The 17790-nt window shown below is 31.9% G+C and overlaps 1 protein-coding gene across 3 annotated transcripts; it reads right to left on the bottom strand.

Annotated features, from left to right (window-relative positions):
* Positions 1 to 1251: 1251 nt before the first annotated feature.
* LOC106076859 (U6 snRNA phosphodiesterase 1-like) lies at positions 1252 to 14888 on the bottom strand. 3 transcript variants are annotated; one of them, XM_056036403.1, is made up of 8 exons: positions 14800 to 14888; positions 7287 to 7916; positions 6933 to 7081; positions 5967 to 6144; positions 4764 to 4817; positions 4133 to 4238; positions 3060 to 3143; positions 1252 to 1412 (listed from the first exon to the last, which is right to left on the bottom strand). In XM_056036403.1, exons 2-8 carry the CDS (start codon positions 7859 to 7861, stop codon positions 1293 to 1295), a joined length of 1266 nt encoding a protein of 421 aa, XP_055892378.1. In that variant the 5' UTR covers positions 7862 to 7916; positions 14800 to 14888; the 3' UTR covers positions 1252 to 1292. The 3 variants fall into 3 exon arrangements, with proteins under 3 accessions (XP_055892378.1, XP_055892377.1, XP_055892376.1); XM_056036402.1 differs by lacking the exon at positions 14800 to 14888 and adding an exon at positions 14632 to 14710; XM_056036401.1 differs by lacking the exon at positions 14800 to 14888 and adding an exon at positions 8275 to 8729.
* Positions 14889 to 17790: the final 2902 nt, after the last annotated feature.

Below are 17790 nucleotides of genomic sequence, written 5' to 3'. Positions count from 1 at the left end.
CTATATATGAAGCCGCAGTTCCTTTGCTTACACAATAGTATTAGCATCATTTTTATCAGATCTCAGGTATATAGATTAATTTGTATCTTTTTACAATGCTGGTAAAATGTTTAATAAGGCTGCTCTAAGAATTTAGTCACAATGTTGATTCAATGCAATGCAACAGAACACATACATTTTTTAAAATTCCTTAGTTTAGTACCTAGACCATTTGTCACAATCCTAGTAGTCATGACTTTTGTAAGGTCTCAATTTATCTCCACCAATGTTAAATTTCAGCAATATATGTTTTAAGAGGAGTTATTGATGCTATTTGACTCTCTTGTGTCAATGGGGAACTATAATTGAATGAAGAGAAAAGCACTTAAAAATAATTTATTAAAATACAATTTTGAAGAACATTTTTGCAGAATCATTGAAAGTTCCTTAACTTTTACAACCAGTTCACCCTTTAAACTTATGCTTTCAGATTTCTTTTTGATAACTTTTAGTATATTTCATTAAGTGCTAAGGTTCACTATGTGACTAAATCAGTGATTAATTCTTTTTTTTCTTAATACTAATACACACTCAGAACTCTTGTGTAGCTCATAACCTCCTATGCATAAATAAGCCATCATCAATTTAGAGCTCTCTAGACAAAGAGTTTAATTTATAAGTAGATCTAGATAATTTACCAAGCTGCATTAAAGAAACTTTAGTAGGGGCATTACACCTAGCTAGGAATCTCTTCAACATTTGAATTTTGGACACTGTATACTGCTATTTTTGAGGAACATTTTCCTTAAGTGTAATGGGATAGGAACATAGCAGATTTTTTAAATTATCCAGTAGAATTCCTAAATTACATTTTACAACCATACATTCACTATAAGTGTAATGTATCATACTTACAAAGTCAGACTTAATTGACTCCATATATTAGCCTAATATATATTGTGAATATTTTAATTTATATACTAAATAAATGCAATGTGCCATTTAGGATGTTCCTACTAACTTCAAAATAAGATACTAAGACTAAGACTGCTTTATTGATCCTTACGGAAATTTGTTGTGATTACAAGGACTCGTTTCTCATATAAAGACAACACAACAGAAACATACACATAAATACAACAGACACAACGTAAAGATTATTTGCGTAAAGATTATTGGCTTATTAACAAAAAAAAAACATCGGGCTAACTATCATCATATGATTTATTGAAATATATTCAAACATTATTTATAAAGAAAGATAACAAAAAAAAATGTACATTAAAAATCAATTAGGGCAATAAATTGTTTATCTAATTAAACTCTTCTTCCAAAGTAATTGCAAACAGCTTGTTTCCAGCTCGACAACAAACTTGCTGAAGTAGCACAACACTTAGTTCTGGATTTTCTGCTATGAAGTTGCTCAGCATTTCCTTTAAAGCAAAATCAAGAAAGAAAATAGCATGAATTATTATATTTAGCATGAGTTATAATATTTATAACAAGTTGAGAATTTAGTTTTTTTTTTTAACTTTTAAGATAACAAAAACATTTTTATACAAGTACCAATTTTGTTTAAAATTTTATCTAGTGTATGATTAATGTCTTTTAAAGTATCTGTAATTAGTACTGTAAAAATTGATCTTTTATAATTCTTCTTATATGACAAAAATAACTTTTTTTTTTCTTTTATTTGCCAAATATTTTTTAATGTGTCTGCATTATTGTGTGGTGATGTTCAGTGTTGTTTCCAGCATGTAAAGTTATTTTCACTTTTTGTGAGACAAGGGCAATGTAGGTTTAGTTTTAAAAAAGAATAAAAACAAAAATAAATCTGGCCATAACATTTGATAATATCACAAAGAACTAGTACCTCCAGTTATCTTTATATCTTACCATAGTCCAGTCATGCCAATACAATATAATTTCATTTAAAATATTTCTGGCTTTGATAGTAGGAATATAAAGTAAATAGTGTGAAAGAGTGAGAGTGTAAACAGTGAGCCCAAGTTATGTATGACCAAAAGTGAGGTCGTATGAGAGAGGTTGAGAGTTTAGTCAGTTAAGTTTATAAAGATGGTGAAATGACTTGATGAAGTTAAGTAAGTTCCCAGTCAGTTATTGAAGAAAGTTAGTTTCTGATCAAGTGGAAGTCATGTACCAAATAAGTTATGAGTTGTTAAAATAAGTTTTGTGAAGTCAAGTAGTGGACATAATGATATGACTATGTTACAAGTGAAGTAGAAAGTGAACAAAGTATACGTGTATATAAATATAATTATATATAATAAAATTGATCTGTGTAAATTATATTCATCTTTTATCTTCATGGAAGTTGGATTTATTTTATGTAAATAAACATCATATTATTTCACACTTGAAAATAGTTACTGTAATTTTGTTAGTCCAGTCTCCAAACTGTAATGCTGCGTATGAATGATATGCCTATAAGGATCCTACAAAATTAATTTGATAAATCATTATTTCAGGCGCCGTTGCATTTTCACCCTTTTTTCTACTACTGTTGTCTATGGCATCTGCAATCCGGGACCCTTTCTTTTTGCTTGCTCTCCATGTTGATCTATCCAGTGCCACTTTTCCCCAGCTGTTAGTCTCAATTTTGAAGAGTTTCATGTCGCGTTTGCATACATCAGTGTGTCTTTCGATAGATCACCATATAGAATGTCTTGTGGAAGTCGACCTTCTGGCATTCTATGAATGTGGCCAAGCCAGCCAAGGGTCTGCTGCTGATTACAGATGTGCGACCTGTGACCGCAGCTGTGTATCAAGGATTGGCCTCTTTAATCACACAAAAAGTTGCAAAGGGACAAGATTATCCCTCAGGACGTAAAATGCCACAGAATCATTATATCATTGACAATTGTATAGAGTATTATTTTTATTTCAATTACACCTATGTTTTCTGTTTCAAAAACTTACTATGTTCAACACAGCAAGAAACTGGCTTTTTAAAGTAAACACATTTTTAGCTGAAATGAATATGCAACAGCAGCCCTCAGATCCAGTTTTAGAGTTTTAATGATAAAGTAGTAATAATATTGGTATGTAAATTTACTCACTTTGGCTATTAAAAGTTTATCTTCTGAAACTTCAGGAATGACATTGCCCAAGCACCAACCAATACTTATGTGAAATGATGGATTCTGGATAAAAGAATAAAGAAGTGCAATACAAACTATATTTCAAAGCCTTAATGCTGAAAAGCATTAAAAACACAAGGAAAAAAAAATTCAGGAAAATGAAGTTGGAAGCAAAGTGGTGTTCAAATAATTACAAATGGTTTAAATATGTGCATCTTATTAAATGTCAGAATTTATTTTTTTTTAAGCAGAAATTCTGACTATAATAAAAGTACTTGAATCTATTAAAAATGAACATTTTATTTGATAATAAGTATCAGTGGTGTATATTCATATTTTTCTTGCACCAATTTGTTTTTCCTGTCGTATCATAGAATGCACCTTCGTGGCTTATTTTTTTTGTTGAGCCTCTTCTCACAATGATGGATGTTGGGTTTGTGGCTCTTTTCTGCTTTCTTATTGCCCTGTTGGTAAATCGCAACAACAAGCTGGCAGTTGTTTCGCTGTCAGTTTTGTAGAGAGTATTGCAAAGACTTTGTCTTTTGCGTTTCTACAAGGAACTAGGTCTAGATCTGGAACTTGGTTGAGGCCAAGGGGCCATGTTTGTCATAAAGCGAAGAGGTGCACTGTTAGTTATAGAGCTGTTAGACTATATTAGCCTATGTTACTGCTATATTCTATATTTTACCCTTTTGCTGAACTATTATTTTGGATTAGTTATTAGTTATTTTTAATTACTAGACTCATATACGGCCAGTAGTCTAATCCTAATTTTTTTTTTCCTTTGCTGAATGTATGTAATATATAGAATAGAATTGATGTTCTACATTCTTATTTCATATTCAGTTGCTGCAATTGTAATTACTGCTATTCTGCCAAAAAAAAAGAATCATAGGGAAGATTTATTTTAGCAATAAAACTGAAACTGGTTTACATTTCAATGTGTAGAAATTACCTTAATTTTTGTTATACAAACTAAGCTATATCAAATTATTGAAAAATAAAATAAAAATTAACCAGAAATAATAAGCAAGGCAGTAAAATATTAATACCTTATAATAGACTGGTAGTTTAAATTCCAGAAAACATGTATCTACAGCTTTAACATACTGTACAAATTCTGTATCATCCTGTGACAGCTCAATGCAAATAAATGTTCTGAAATATAAAGTTATAGTTTCTTTTAGTTTTACTATATACTGCACAAACCTTTAGCACTCAGCAGCATGGCGATAAAATTGTGTCAATTTATTCAAATTGTTTGATTGTGTGAGTCTCTGAAGAAATAGAAAAATCAGGCACAGCCCTTTAGGGTTTGATATTTTTTGCTGGACAGATCAGCGTTCATGATTTATAAAACTGATTGATTTTTGTAATAATAACATTTAAAGAAAAATAAAAACAAGCCAAGCAACATTTTTAAGACTTTTGGCACGAAGCATTCCATGATTTACCACACAAAAAGAATTGGTGCAATGTCTTTTTAAATAAATGTTTAACAAAAAATGAGATAAGCTGGTTCATAACCGAAATAAATAGCATTTAATAATTTTAATAATCTTCTCTTTTGAAGTAAGATCTGTAATTGATAAGATGAGATAAAATATATCTTTAAGAGTAACCATAGAACATTTAAAATAGCATAAAAACTACAACAATATTTAATGTTGCTTGAGGACAGACCTGGTTTTCTCATCATTGGTAAACAGCTTCAGAGCAGTCATTTCACTCAGGCTACTAAAAAAAAAGAAAATTGTTAATTAATTGTTGATTGCAGTACATAAAGGGGTCAATTGTTTTTGCATTAATAAAACAGTTTGACAAAAATATGAAGATATATAAGTAACAGACAGTAGTCACATCAGAGAAAATATTCTGAATGTATTCAAACAAAACCAAAACTATTTTTAAAAAATTAATGCAACATAAAAATTTTATCTGCTTTGCTTTATTATTATGTAACGGATTTAAAACCAAGTAAGTGAGTGCTTCTTTATATAAAATATAATATATTAAAAAATCTAAATTGGCTATTTTTTATTTTTACAAAGCTTATCTCAACTCTGTCTGTCTGGTACAATGTTTTTCCTGTTATTTCTCTTACACCCATTTTGGAATCAAGTTGAAACTTTACACAATCAATTGTTGTATCTAAACATAAATCAATCACAGAAAAGTTAATTGATAAAAGGTTACTAATTTTTTTTTTCATTGGTGGTAATGAAGTGTGAATGATGAAAGATAAGCTTCACTGTCGCTGTGTTAAGTATGTTAGATTTGTTTAAAATATAAGTTTATTTCATTGCATCTCAAGTAGAATTTGTCTATTTAAGTTATATTTAGTTTTGTTTACAAATAAGTTGTAATAAATTCAAGTTATTTTAGGTTTTATAAGTTAAAATCTAATATGCCTACAGTGGTTTAGTTGTCTTCCAGCAGTTTGGTGCTACAAGTGTTAACAACTGTATTAAAAAAGGGAAATAAATGCTGCATATTGAGAGATGTGGCAAAGGAAAAAGATGGTCTCTCGAGACATTAAATGCCATAGGCTATCTTATTAAGTTTTAAACACATTTTTCTCCAACTTCCCATTTTCCAATCAAGTTGAAAGTTTTCTCAATTATTCATGGTCAATGACAATACATAAATCAATACAAAAAATTAATCAATTTGTTTATCAATAAGTGGTAAATAATTGATTATATTTTATATAGAAAGGGAACTTATTCCTGAAGTATTGAGATACATGGAATCGATTTTTACATTTCTTTCCCTTAGATATGTTAATTATTTAAGAAAAAATGTTTAAATATTTTTGCTAGTAAATATTTTAAGTGACCATGGCTCATGTTAAAAAATATGATCAGGTGGTCACTGTATGCTAACCTTTTTAAAAGTTTCATCTGTTCTCTCAATGATGTTACAATCGGTTCTATCCAGTGATGTCTGATGGCAACAGTGCGTGAAAGACTTATATGATATTCAGGCAAAGTTTTAAATTCTAGTGGCTCAAATATTTGTATCACTGATTGAAAAAACGCTTCCAGTATTTCATTTTTTGGTACTTTTAGTGCCATGAGGAGGGAAAAAAAGAAACAATTAAAGAAATAATTAATAATAATATTTAAGAAATAACTATACATTAGAAGCCAAAACACATGAACATATAAAAGAAATATTTTAGAAAAATATAAGTGGAACAAAATAATAAGGAAGACAGTGGGATTGACTGGTATGATTGCTTCAAAACTTAGCCATCATTGCTCCTCTAAGAGTTAAACTTAGACAACAAAAAAAAGCTTTAAGTCTTGGGAAAAGAAATCAAAGTGACAACTTTAGAATTTTTAGACTACTTAATTATGAATTGCTATAAAAGCCAGAAATCATTTCAAAGTATATACATAATGCTAAAAAAGGCATATATATATATCTACACTTTTGTGTTATATATATATAAAAAGAGAAACAAATTATGCAATACTTATTTATATGTATGAGGTGTGGTGGTTGAATGGTAAACCACTTGGCTTCCAAAACAGGGTCCCGGGTTTGAATCCTGATGGATACTAGGATTTTTACTTTCAGTTTCTTTAAGGCACCTCTGAGTCTACCCAGCTCTAATAGGTACCTGACATTAATTGGGGAAAAGTAAATGTGGTTTGTCGTTGTGCTGGCCACATGACACATTCATTAACCGTTGGCCACAGGAACAGATAGTCTTTACATCATCTGCCCCATGTATCGCAAGGTCTGAAAGGGGAACTTTTTAAACTATTTATATAGAAACATACAAAAAACTATGATAAGTTTAAGTGTATTTATATGTTATGTAATGAACAGACCATTGCTGACCTGGAAAATATACATGAGCTGCCCAGTTTCCTTCTAAATGAGGAAATGATCTTATTCTATTGTCATGTTCAGATGCATTATCTATCCATTTATGACAACTACCATGAAACATGGACTTCAGTGAATCTGGAACTTGCAAATTGGATTGACTGAATGTAATCAAAAATAAACATTTAGGAAAAAAATTAAATAAAGTTAACACTTTTAAATGGGTTTTCTTTTATTTAATGAAATAATCTAATGAAATTGTTAGTGTTATCATACCTGAAACTATTTAGAATATTATTTATATAATTAATTAATATAATTAATAAGGGAAATGGGGAAAAAAGTGAAAATAAATTTTTTAAAAACCTTTTAATTTCTTCAGAGTGTTTCCTTTTCCTTGATCCCATGGCACTCTCTGAAATATTAACTGGTACAGATCTTGGAACAATATCAGAAACTTTAGTTTGACTAGAAGATTCAGTATGAAGTATTGGTAGATCTTCCATGATTTTATCCTCTTTATCTACTACACATTTAATTGGTGGTTTATAAGTGTCATTCAAATTCAATACATTGTTACTGCCCAATACTGTTGAGGCATTAAAAAAGTCACCACTTGATGCCATTTTTATAGAGTTTTCTGAATCACAGCAGAAAGATGTAGTAGAGTAGATTTCAGGAGGATTTAATATGTCCAATTTACTGCCATTTTCAAAATCCAAATTATTTAAAAGATGTTTACTTGTGTCATTAACATGTAGTCCAACATCATGTCTACAAGTTTTGTTTTCAATGATTTGCTTTGCATGCCAGTCTTTGCTTACTTCATTCTTACTGTACATGAAATCTGTAGACACTTCAGAGCTATTACACTTTTGTGGAGAAATCAGCCCTTTGTCCTCTTCCTCAGAACTCTCAGAATAAGAGACTAATCGATTCATTCTTGTAGGATCATTTTTTTTACTAAAAATTCTGTGAGTTTAAAATCAGTGTATGCTGGAGAAAAAATATTTTATAGTGTCAGTTTAAGATAATTGATTTTAAGAAAGAGGGTCATTATTGAACTACACTCAGGTTTTCCTGAACTTATGGTATTATATTTAAAAACAAACAACTAGATTTTACTAGACTCTAGTAACTTATGATCATACACACAGTACCGTACTAGTCTAGAGTAGATCTATAACTATGATTAATTGAATATGATTGTATAGTGATAAGAATTGATGATTGATTCTTACATATTAGATAAAGTATATTTTCATTATAATGATATTATAATTTAATAATTGTAATTTTAAAGATAATGGTAATATATATATACATATATATATACAAGCCATATATTACTCACTGGATTTAATATGCATGTCACTGATATAGTGTATTAGAATAGTTTGTGGGAAGCGTGGTCGAGAGGCTATTTATGCTAAGAACTTGGCTTGGCTACCTATGAAGGGGGTTTGAGGTTGGAAACCCAACTCAAGAGATGTGTTTACTGAGTGACTTAAAGCAGCACGAAAAACCTTCTCCCAGATACCCATTGGTCCACAAATGTGATTGGACCATAGCGCTCTGAGCATGCTATAAGCATGAAAATAGTGCTTTATAAAAGCTATACTAATAATTAGAAACAAAATAATAATGTTATAAGTAAAGCGAATGCGTGAATGTAAAAATAGTATGAATGGTGCTATTAAAATAGCTAATTGACCTTAATCCATTTTGTTACAAAAAGATTTGCTTGCATATATATTGAGATCTAGATTTAGAGTCTAATATAGTTTTTGAACTAAATTAAACTTACATTCATTTGTTTAAATTAAGTAAAATACATCTACTTTCACTTAACATTCTAGATATATCAGTTTAAGATTGAGTTTAAGGTTCAATAAGCTTATTAATTATTTTATGTTAGTATAATTAATATCACCCATATAGAGCCTCATTTGCCTGTCTAATCACAGTGTGTTTACACTGCGCTTGTATGGCGTTCGTGACACATGAATGGAACTATTAAAATGTATGTCAACACTGCTTCGCAGCTGTAGTGAACGAATGTATGAAAAATGCTTTAGAAAAACAAATTTGAAGGTTAATTTGATTAAAATATGAAATGACAGGACTATAAATAGTATGTTCATATTAAAGTATAAAACTATCTTTGCGAAGAGTAGTTCTATTATCTTAGAGTTGAATTAGACCTAGGAATAGAGTTGAATAGAGAGATGTGTAACATTTTGGTCTTTTCTAATGAAAAGTGTTTGAACTCGAGACCATTGATAAATCCAAATGGCAGTCCAGCGCGCAAACCGCACGACATACTATCTATAATATCAGACGCTCTCAAAGGTTGTCTGAAAGCCTTCATGCAGAGGAGAAGAAAACAGCGCTGGCAGAAGAAAAGCATCAGAGAAAAAAAGCAAAGCCAATGACACTAGCTCCAGTCCAGTGTGCAGCCAAACATTCTGGGCTCACATAGGTCTCACCAGTCACATGAGGAGGTACAAAACCCCAGTGCAAAGCCCTTAGCCCCCTGGATGACAAAAGTGGTCATCATTGAACCACAATGTCTTATCTTATAAAATACAGATGGTACTTCAAAAAGATGATTACGTCCTACGCGTGTTCCTAGGTCAATCTAGTCATGCATGTTTACCAATGATTTAAATTCTGCAAAGTCAATGGTTTTCCTGGCTGGCTCAGGCAACCAATTTCATGCTATAATAAAGACTAATAGCACTAGGGAAGAAGGAGCATTTGTACAAATTTGTCCTAGCATATGGAACATGGAATGTGTCTTTATCTTTGTGTCTTTCTGAGAATTTTAATAGGTTTTGCATTTCAAGATTATGGTTCAGCGTTTTATGTATGATTGCTACTTTACTTTTTATGTCTTCTATCCTGAAGCCCTTCTAAATTTAGTGATTTTAGTGAATTTTATACTAGACTATATATATGTGTTCTAAACTCTAGTCAAATGTGAATATTCATTTGTTATAAATTTCACTGTTCTATTTTGTGTCTGTTCCACTTTCTTAATGCTTTCTTGAATTGAGGGGTTCCAAACAGAGGATACATATTCTATTATTAGTATTATTGAATTAAATTCTATTCACTATTTTAATTTATTCAAGTATTAAATTAGTATTTGAATATTTTCATTGAATCTAGTATCTAGTAATCTAGTCTAGTCTAGAGTGAGTCTCTCGACCTGAACTCTTCTCAACTCAAACCTTCTATCTAACTCAAAAAAAATTAATAAATGATTCACAGATCTAGATTTTATCTAGATTCTAGATCGATTCTATACTACTATACTGACTATAGTCAGAGTGTCTCAGGCGCGACTATTGACGATAGTCTATATTAACTATATATACTTAAATATACTATTAGATCTATCATATAGGTCTAGATTCTAGATCTATGAATTCTATGTACTGATCAGATTATCATCAGAGTATCAGACATAAGTTAATGATAGTTAATGTAGACTCTAGACTAGACCTAGATTCTAGATCTATCTAGATTATCATTCTAGACTGACTTGTGTTGACTTATGACTAGCATTAACTACTAAAAAAGTACTAGACTTCTAGACTGTCTAGACTCTACTAACTCTACTACTAGACTTAGAGTAGACTCTTAGACTAGTCACTAAACTCTTATCTTCTTATCTTATATAATACAGACGTTACTTCAAAAAAGAAGATGATTACGTCCTACGCGTCATGCATTTAGTCATGCATATTAACCAATGACTTAAATTCTGCCAAGTCACTGGTTTTCCTGGCTAGCTCAGGCAACCCATTCCATGCTCTAATAGCACTAGGGAAGAAGGAGTATTTGTACAAATTTGTCCTAGCATATGGGACGAGGAATGTGCCTTTATCTTTGTGTCTTTCAGAGTATTTTATTAAATTTTGTTTTTGTATTTGAAGATTATGGTTCAGTGTTTTATGTATGATTGCTACTTTACTTTTGAGCCTTCTGTCCTGAAGGCTTTCTAAATTTAGTGATTTTACTAAAGGTGTTACTCTAGTCAAATGTGAATATTCGTTTGTTATGAATCTCACTGCTCTATTTTGTGTCTGTTCCAGTTTCTTAATGTTTTCTTGAGTTGAGGGGTCCCAAACGGAGGATGCATATTCTATTATTGGCCTAACCAAGGTTAAGTAACATTTTAGTTTTATGTTCTTATTTGATTTATAGAAATTTCTTTTAATAAATCCTAATGCTTTGTTTGATTTTTTTGTAGTTTCATCAATATGTGGATTCCATGATAGTTTTTCATTTATTATAACACCTAGGTATTTTGCGTTTTTAGTCTGTGTTACTGGTTTGCCATGAATAAGATAAGTGGAATTAATTTGTTTTAGTTTTTTTGTTACTCTTAACAACTGACATTTTTCTGGGTGGAAAGACATGCTCCAATTTGATTCCCATTTCTGTAATTCATCTAATTCTCTTTGTAAAATATCTGTGTCTTGTGTTGTTTTTATTGTTCTATATATTATGCAATCGTCTGCAAATAATCTGACTTTTGTTCCTGAACTAATGCAATTTGGTAAATCATTTATGTAAATTAAAAATAGTAGTGGACCCAAGACTGTACCTTGAGGTACACCTGAGTTTACTGTTATCGGTGTTGATTTAGAGCCATTTATTATTACAGTTTGTTCTCTCCCTATCAGAAAGTCTTTAATCCACTGATGCAGTGGACCATTAATGCCGAAGTATTTTAATTTTTTAAGCAAACTATGGTGGTGAACTTTGTCAAAAGCCTTAGAAAAATCTAGTAAGATAGCATCTATTTGTTCACTATTATCTAAACCTTTTGAAAAATCATCAATTAGTCCTATTAGTTGTGTTTCACATGATCTATATTTCCTAAAGCCATGTTGGTATGGTGTGAGGACATTATGTTTGTCTAAGTGGTTTATGATGTTGCTACATATTATGTGTTCTAGGATTTTACATGTGATGCTGGTAAGTGATACTGGTCTGTAGTTCCCTGGGTCAGATTTTTCTCCTTTTTTTAAATAGGGGGGTGACATTAGCTTCTTTCCAGTCCTTTGGTACTCTGCCCTGGTTAAGTGAAGCCTGAAAGAGTATTTTGAACACTGGGGCTAGCTCATTACTTAGTTCTTTGAGTAATCTAGCTGGAATACCATCAGGTCCAGAAGCTTTATTTGGTTTGGTGTTGGCTAATAGTTTTTGAATTCCATTTTCTTGTACTACTATATCTTCTATGTTGTCTACTTGGTTCAAATTCAGTAATATGTCTTTGTCTCCTGGGGCTGAGAATGCTGATGCAAAGTATTTGTTTAGAATGTTTGCTTTAGTTTCATTATCATTATGTATTATGTTATGTTCATCTTTTAATGGCGCTACGCCTGTTGTTTCCATTTTCTTAGACTTAATGTATGACCATAGGTTTTTGTTGTTATCTTTAGATATTACATTGTTTATGTATTCACTCTGCAGCTGTCTGCTTACTTTTTGGGTTAAGTGTTTAATTTTTATATACTTTTTGTAAACTCTTTCTGCATTAGTTTCTTTAAATTTTCTATAGAGGTTTTCCTTCTGTTTACAAAGCTTCTTTAGTCTATTATTAAACCAGCATTTATTTATTTTGTTTGATGTGTATTTAGTTGGTATATGGTTTTCTATTATGCTTTTAAGATGGTTTTTAATGAAATTCCAGAGGTCATCGACTGGTTGGTTAATGTCTTTTTCTAATAAGAATGTTTGTTGAAAGTTTAGTGCAGCTTGGTGTAGTTGTGTTAGGTTACATTTATTCCAGAGTAAGATTTTTCTTTTGGGTTTTGTATTGGCTACTGCTTTTATCTGACTGTGTATTTTTATGATCTCATGGTCTGATAGACCAGGGATAATTTCATAATCAACTACTAATCCAGGTCTGTTGGTTAAGAAGAGATCTAATGTGTTGTTTAATCTAGTTGGCTTTTTAATGATTTGATCTAAACTTAGGTTGTGTAAAGTTTCTATGAAAAGCTCATTTATGTCCTTAAGGTTTTGGTGTTTATCTATGGTTAGTGTTTTCCAATTTATATCAGGTAGGTTGAAATCACCCATAATCCAAAAAACTGCATTTTTATTTGTCTCTTTAAGTGTAGTAATCTGATTACATAGTTCCTGCATGTATTCTAAACTAGAATTTGGTGGTCTGTAAATGCTGCCTATTATTAGGGATGATGAGGTGGTATTAATTTTACAAAATGTTGATTCTACATTTTTTGAGTTAGGTAAGGTAATTTCTTCTGCTATAAGAGTGTTTTTTATTGCTAAAAGAACTCCTCCATGATTATCAGCCCTATCTTTTCTAAAAATTTCATAATTACTATTGAAAATTTCTGCATTATAAATTTCAGGATGCAGCCAAGTTTCTGTTCCTGCAATTATGTCTGGTTTCTCACATTCTAATAAAATTTCTAAGTCTGCTGTTTTGTTCCTAATGCTTTGAAAATTTATAACTAAGGTTTTAAGGTATTTTGGTATTACTTCTTTAGTAGGTTTGTTTAGTGAGGCTGTTGTATTAATTTTAGTAGATTTAGGTTTAACAGGAGTGGATCTGGCTAGTGGTTGGTGAGTTTGGTTCGGGATGGTGTTTAGGATGTTGTATGGGTTAGAAGTGTCCGCATCAAAGGAATCAAACAGTCCTGATGTAAACTGAGGTAACCCACACGGTACACAGTGCCATGATGCGTCTTTGTTGCCTAAGGCATAATACACAGGTGTATTCATATGGAGACATGATGCATGGTACCATTCATCGCAGGTGTCACATTGAATGGCTTTCTGTTTCAGGGTGCATATTTTTTTGCAGATGTTGCATCTATCTTTAGATCTAGGCCCTGGATTTGACTCTACATCTCCTGCCATTAATATTAACAGTGATAGGTATTTATTTCTGCTGTGTCTGATTGAGAACTTCCATTTGTGATGGGTAATCTTCTTTAATGTTATAGATGTGTATGTTAGGTTATTTTTGAAGTTGCATTGTTCTAAAGTGTGATGATTGATTATGACTGTTGTTTCCTTTTTAAGTTTAGTGTTGACAAAGGTAGATCTAGTTCTGTGTTCAGCTAGTGTGCATTTGGTGATTATTAGGATAAATAGCCAGAGCAATTTCATGATGACTGTTCTTGATTTTAGTTTTTAAAGGAGTCTAGTCTAAATCTAGTTTAAGGTTTACAATGCCTAAGTTAAGTCTAAATCTAAAGTGAAAGCTAGTTTACAATGACAATTAAATCAAATCAAATGGTTTATTAAATTCAAAATGTGGACCTAGACTAGATCTAGATCTAATTCTAGATCAATATATTTACGTGTATAACTAACTACATAGAATATTACTATTAGTTATTATTAGTAGTATTAGTAGATGATTAGTAGATCTAAAGCCTTAATTAAAGTCTAAGTCTAACACTAGACAGACTAGATCTAAAATCTAAGGATATAATAATAAATATAGACTAGATCGTAGATCTAGATCTAATAAATTATAAGGATTTGTGAGACAAAATAGTCCTAAGCTAAGAATTGTTAATTTGAATTAATTAGTAGAAAAAATGCTGAATTAAGTTAAATATATAATTTAAAGATATTAGTTTATTAGTTAAATAGCTTTTTTAATGAATTTTAAAGTTAAAGGTATAATATAAATAATAGGAGATCTAATTACTATAGACTGTCTTGTCTAGACTAGACTAAATACAAAGTAAATAAGTTCATATTAGCTTATTAGGGATTCTGAGTATCTAGATTCTAGTCACATAAACTTATACTGTCTTATACCAGATCTAGATCTAGATTTGTATTGTAAAATAGAACTTAACAAACACACACTTACACACACACAGGTCAGCGCTATAATATATAACTAAGTCACTTAACTATAAAATAGTCATGTTGATTTCGGATTTCTAAGAATATCTACAGAGTCTAGGCTACAATGGGAGTAGCTAATATATTTTTTCTGGGGGGAGGGGTCTTTGCACACACATGTTAATGACTAAATCAATAAAATTATTGTTAGCATGTTATTGTCACATTGCCTTGGCTATCATGTCAATTCATGTTGTTGATGTCTTTATTCACTAACAAATCGTTGGATATGATAGAACCAAGATAACAAAAGGGAGGGGGGGGGGGGGCGATTTTTTTCTAAACCCTAACGCTAACGCCCAGTAACTCTAACCTATACATAAATGCACATAGGGGCCTATACGTAGGCCTTCGGATCCGCCAGTGCATAGAACAGAGTCCGAAGGCGTAGTGATGTTGCGGCCCTATGCTCAACTGGGAGCACTAGCCAAAAGCGTTTTCTTGCATTTTTCACTGCAGAAACCCATTCTCCTGACATCTGCAGCTCATTATCATGTAGGGTTAGGGGCGAATCCCCGACGCCAAAAGCGTTTTCTTGCATTCTTCACTGCAGAAATGCAGTCTCCTGACAGCTACAGCTTATTATTCATAAGTAAGTGGGTTTCGGGCGAAGCCCCGACGCCAAAAGCCCTTTCTTGCATTCTTGACTGAAAAAACGCATTCTCCTGACCTAAAGCTCATTATTCATCCTATTAAAAAAAGGACCTTTTGAATAATATTTTACTCGAAAAATATTCTATTATGAATTTATAGGCTCTTAATATAACCGATTTGTTCCTTGAAAAGATAAGATACCCCACATTTTTAGATTAAGATTTTGAGGATCGCCGCCGAATAAAAAAATTATTCGATAAATAATATTTAAAAAATGCTCATTTGTAAGTGATACATTTTGCTCAATAAGCATGTTTGTAACTTTGTTTTGTTAGAGAACTATAATTCAAAGCTCTAAACAAAAAATTTCGGAAGTGGGATGAGAAATTAAGTGGACCAATTAGATTCTACTCTAATTTTTTTTTATTTTTATTTTTTGGCATTTTTAGGATTCAAGCATAAATTGTGAGTTATTGTCCCAAATTTATTTAACTAGAAAATAGATTGAGTAAAGGTTGGAAAAAGGCGACTAGGAAAACATATTTGGGTTTATAAGCCATCTCAGTCGTTACTCTTATACTGAAAAATTTCGTATGAAATCTAACTTTTCCAAAGCAGTCTTTCTTAAAATAATTATGATAAATTCATGTGAAATTACATAAACTCTGTCGCTATTCTTGACTATTCTGTTTTAAAACGTCATAATTTCGTCTGGAAAGGGGAGGGGGCGGAAGAGTGAAAACGATTAATCCTCGCTCCTTTTTATATAATTTCTGCTAATGATTGCATTAGGGGTGGGGCAACTCGATATAAGAATTTAATTTATAACATATATAAATTATATTAGTGACAGATTTTTTTATTTTGTAAATTCTTAACTATAATACAATAAGAAAAAGTTTTGGTTTGTCGGATGGGGGGAAGGCGATTGTATGTATCGCCCCTCCCACCTGGTACAACCCTTTTTCATTTTATATTTACTAATGATAAAATTTGAGATTAGAGTGTGTGTGCGACATAAAATACAAATGGGTTAACATATCAATAAGTAGCTTATATTATACAGTTATTCAACTAATTTTGTTCACAAACTATGATTTTTCCGCAAAAATAAGACCGCTCCCCACTCAAAGGGGTAGAGTGGGGAGAGCAGTACATGCCATCGCCCCCCCCCCTTAACCCTCCCAATCGCACAAGATACCAAAAAGGGAGTGACATATATAAAATTTATATATTAATTTAACTAATTTTGTTCACAAATTATGATTTCTCCATAAAAGTAGGACCGCTCTCCCCCAATCAAAGGGTTTAGGTGGGAAGGATAGTAGAGGTATTCGCCCCCCAAATCCCAATCGGCCAACAGGGGAACGACATAATATAAAGATCGGTTAAAATATCAATAACAAGTTTTAATAATATAGATATGTAATTGATTCTGTTAGCAAAATGTGATTTCTACAAATAAATTGGACCGCCCCCATCTCAAAAATTTATGGGGGGGGGGGCGGGATTGATGCCATTTTCCCCTCCCGAACCCACTAAATCTGTCCTAATAGTAGTGTGGGGGGGAATAATCTAAAAATAGGATGAAATATAAGTAATTAGTATATATTATTAACATAAGTAATAAAATCGTATACAAAATGTGTGAATTCTATACTAAAATTCGCCCGCCTCCCCCCTTGAGGGGGGGATGGTAGGTCGAGTTGGGGGGGGGGGGAGATCGCCCCTACCGCTTCCCCTGGATCCGCCAGTGACTGGGAGTCAAAAAGGACTAGGTCAAGTAAGTCAATGGAGGCCAGTGACTTTAGTTGGAGAGGAGTTTAGCTTCATTTTTTTTTTTTATTGGAAGGAGATTTTAATCTCAAAACCCCCTTGGATTATGGAATTTGGTAACTAGAGCTTTTATGTTTATGTAACTAAATGTAGGAGTAAAGCCTATCTATAATCTAGAGCTATAATTACGCACACATATATGCACGGTGTATTAAACATGCAATGAGGAATTAGATAACTCTATCTCAGGTCTTTCTCCACCAATAGCGTGATGAAACAACGATGAGTTTTGGCTCCAACATAATTAACATTGTCTCTTCCATTGCTTATATATCCAGTGATGTTCAGATGGAAAACTTTCTAACTTAACTCGGCTTAAAGCCAAAACCAACGGCATATCCCGCTGTTTGCCTATAATGTTGCATTCACCTCCATTCCACAAGTAAAGGTTTTCAAGTTCTCTGGCAGCTGCATGTCAAGAGTTTGGGCTTACAATAAGTCAACCCATCACAGGAATTCCCGCAAAGTATGTCACAGACATAGCTGACAGCAGTATTGTAAATCACACCTTTAAAGGGGTGCACGT

This window comes from Biomphalaria glabrata, chromosome 7, assembly GCF_947242115.1.
Source record: "Biomphalaria glabrata chromosome 7, xgBioGlab47.1, whole genome shotgun sequence".
Classification (NCBI taxonomy): Eukaryota; Metazoa; Mollusca; class Gastropoda; family Planorbidae; genus Biomphalaria; species Biomphalaria glabrata.
Note: the sequence above shows the minus strand (reverse complement) of the source record. Positions and strands in the feature narration are given on the sequence as shown.

Excerpts from the sequence above, each read along its gene's own strand:
- LOC106076859 (XM_056036403.1), bottom strand. The coding sequence starts at position 7,861 with ATGAATCGATTAGTCTCTTATTCTGAGAGTTCTGAGGAAGAGGACAAA. Across the intron at positions 6,145-6,932 it reads AGCTCATGTATATTTTCCAG|TACCAAAAAATGAAATACTG; the intron begins GTCAGCAATGGT and ends TGGCACTAAAAG. Across the intron at positions 3,144-4,132 it reads AACTACCAGTCTATTATAAG|AATCCATCATTTCACATAAG; the intron begins GTATTAATATTT and ends TCTTTTATCCAG.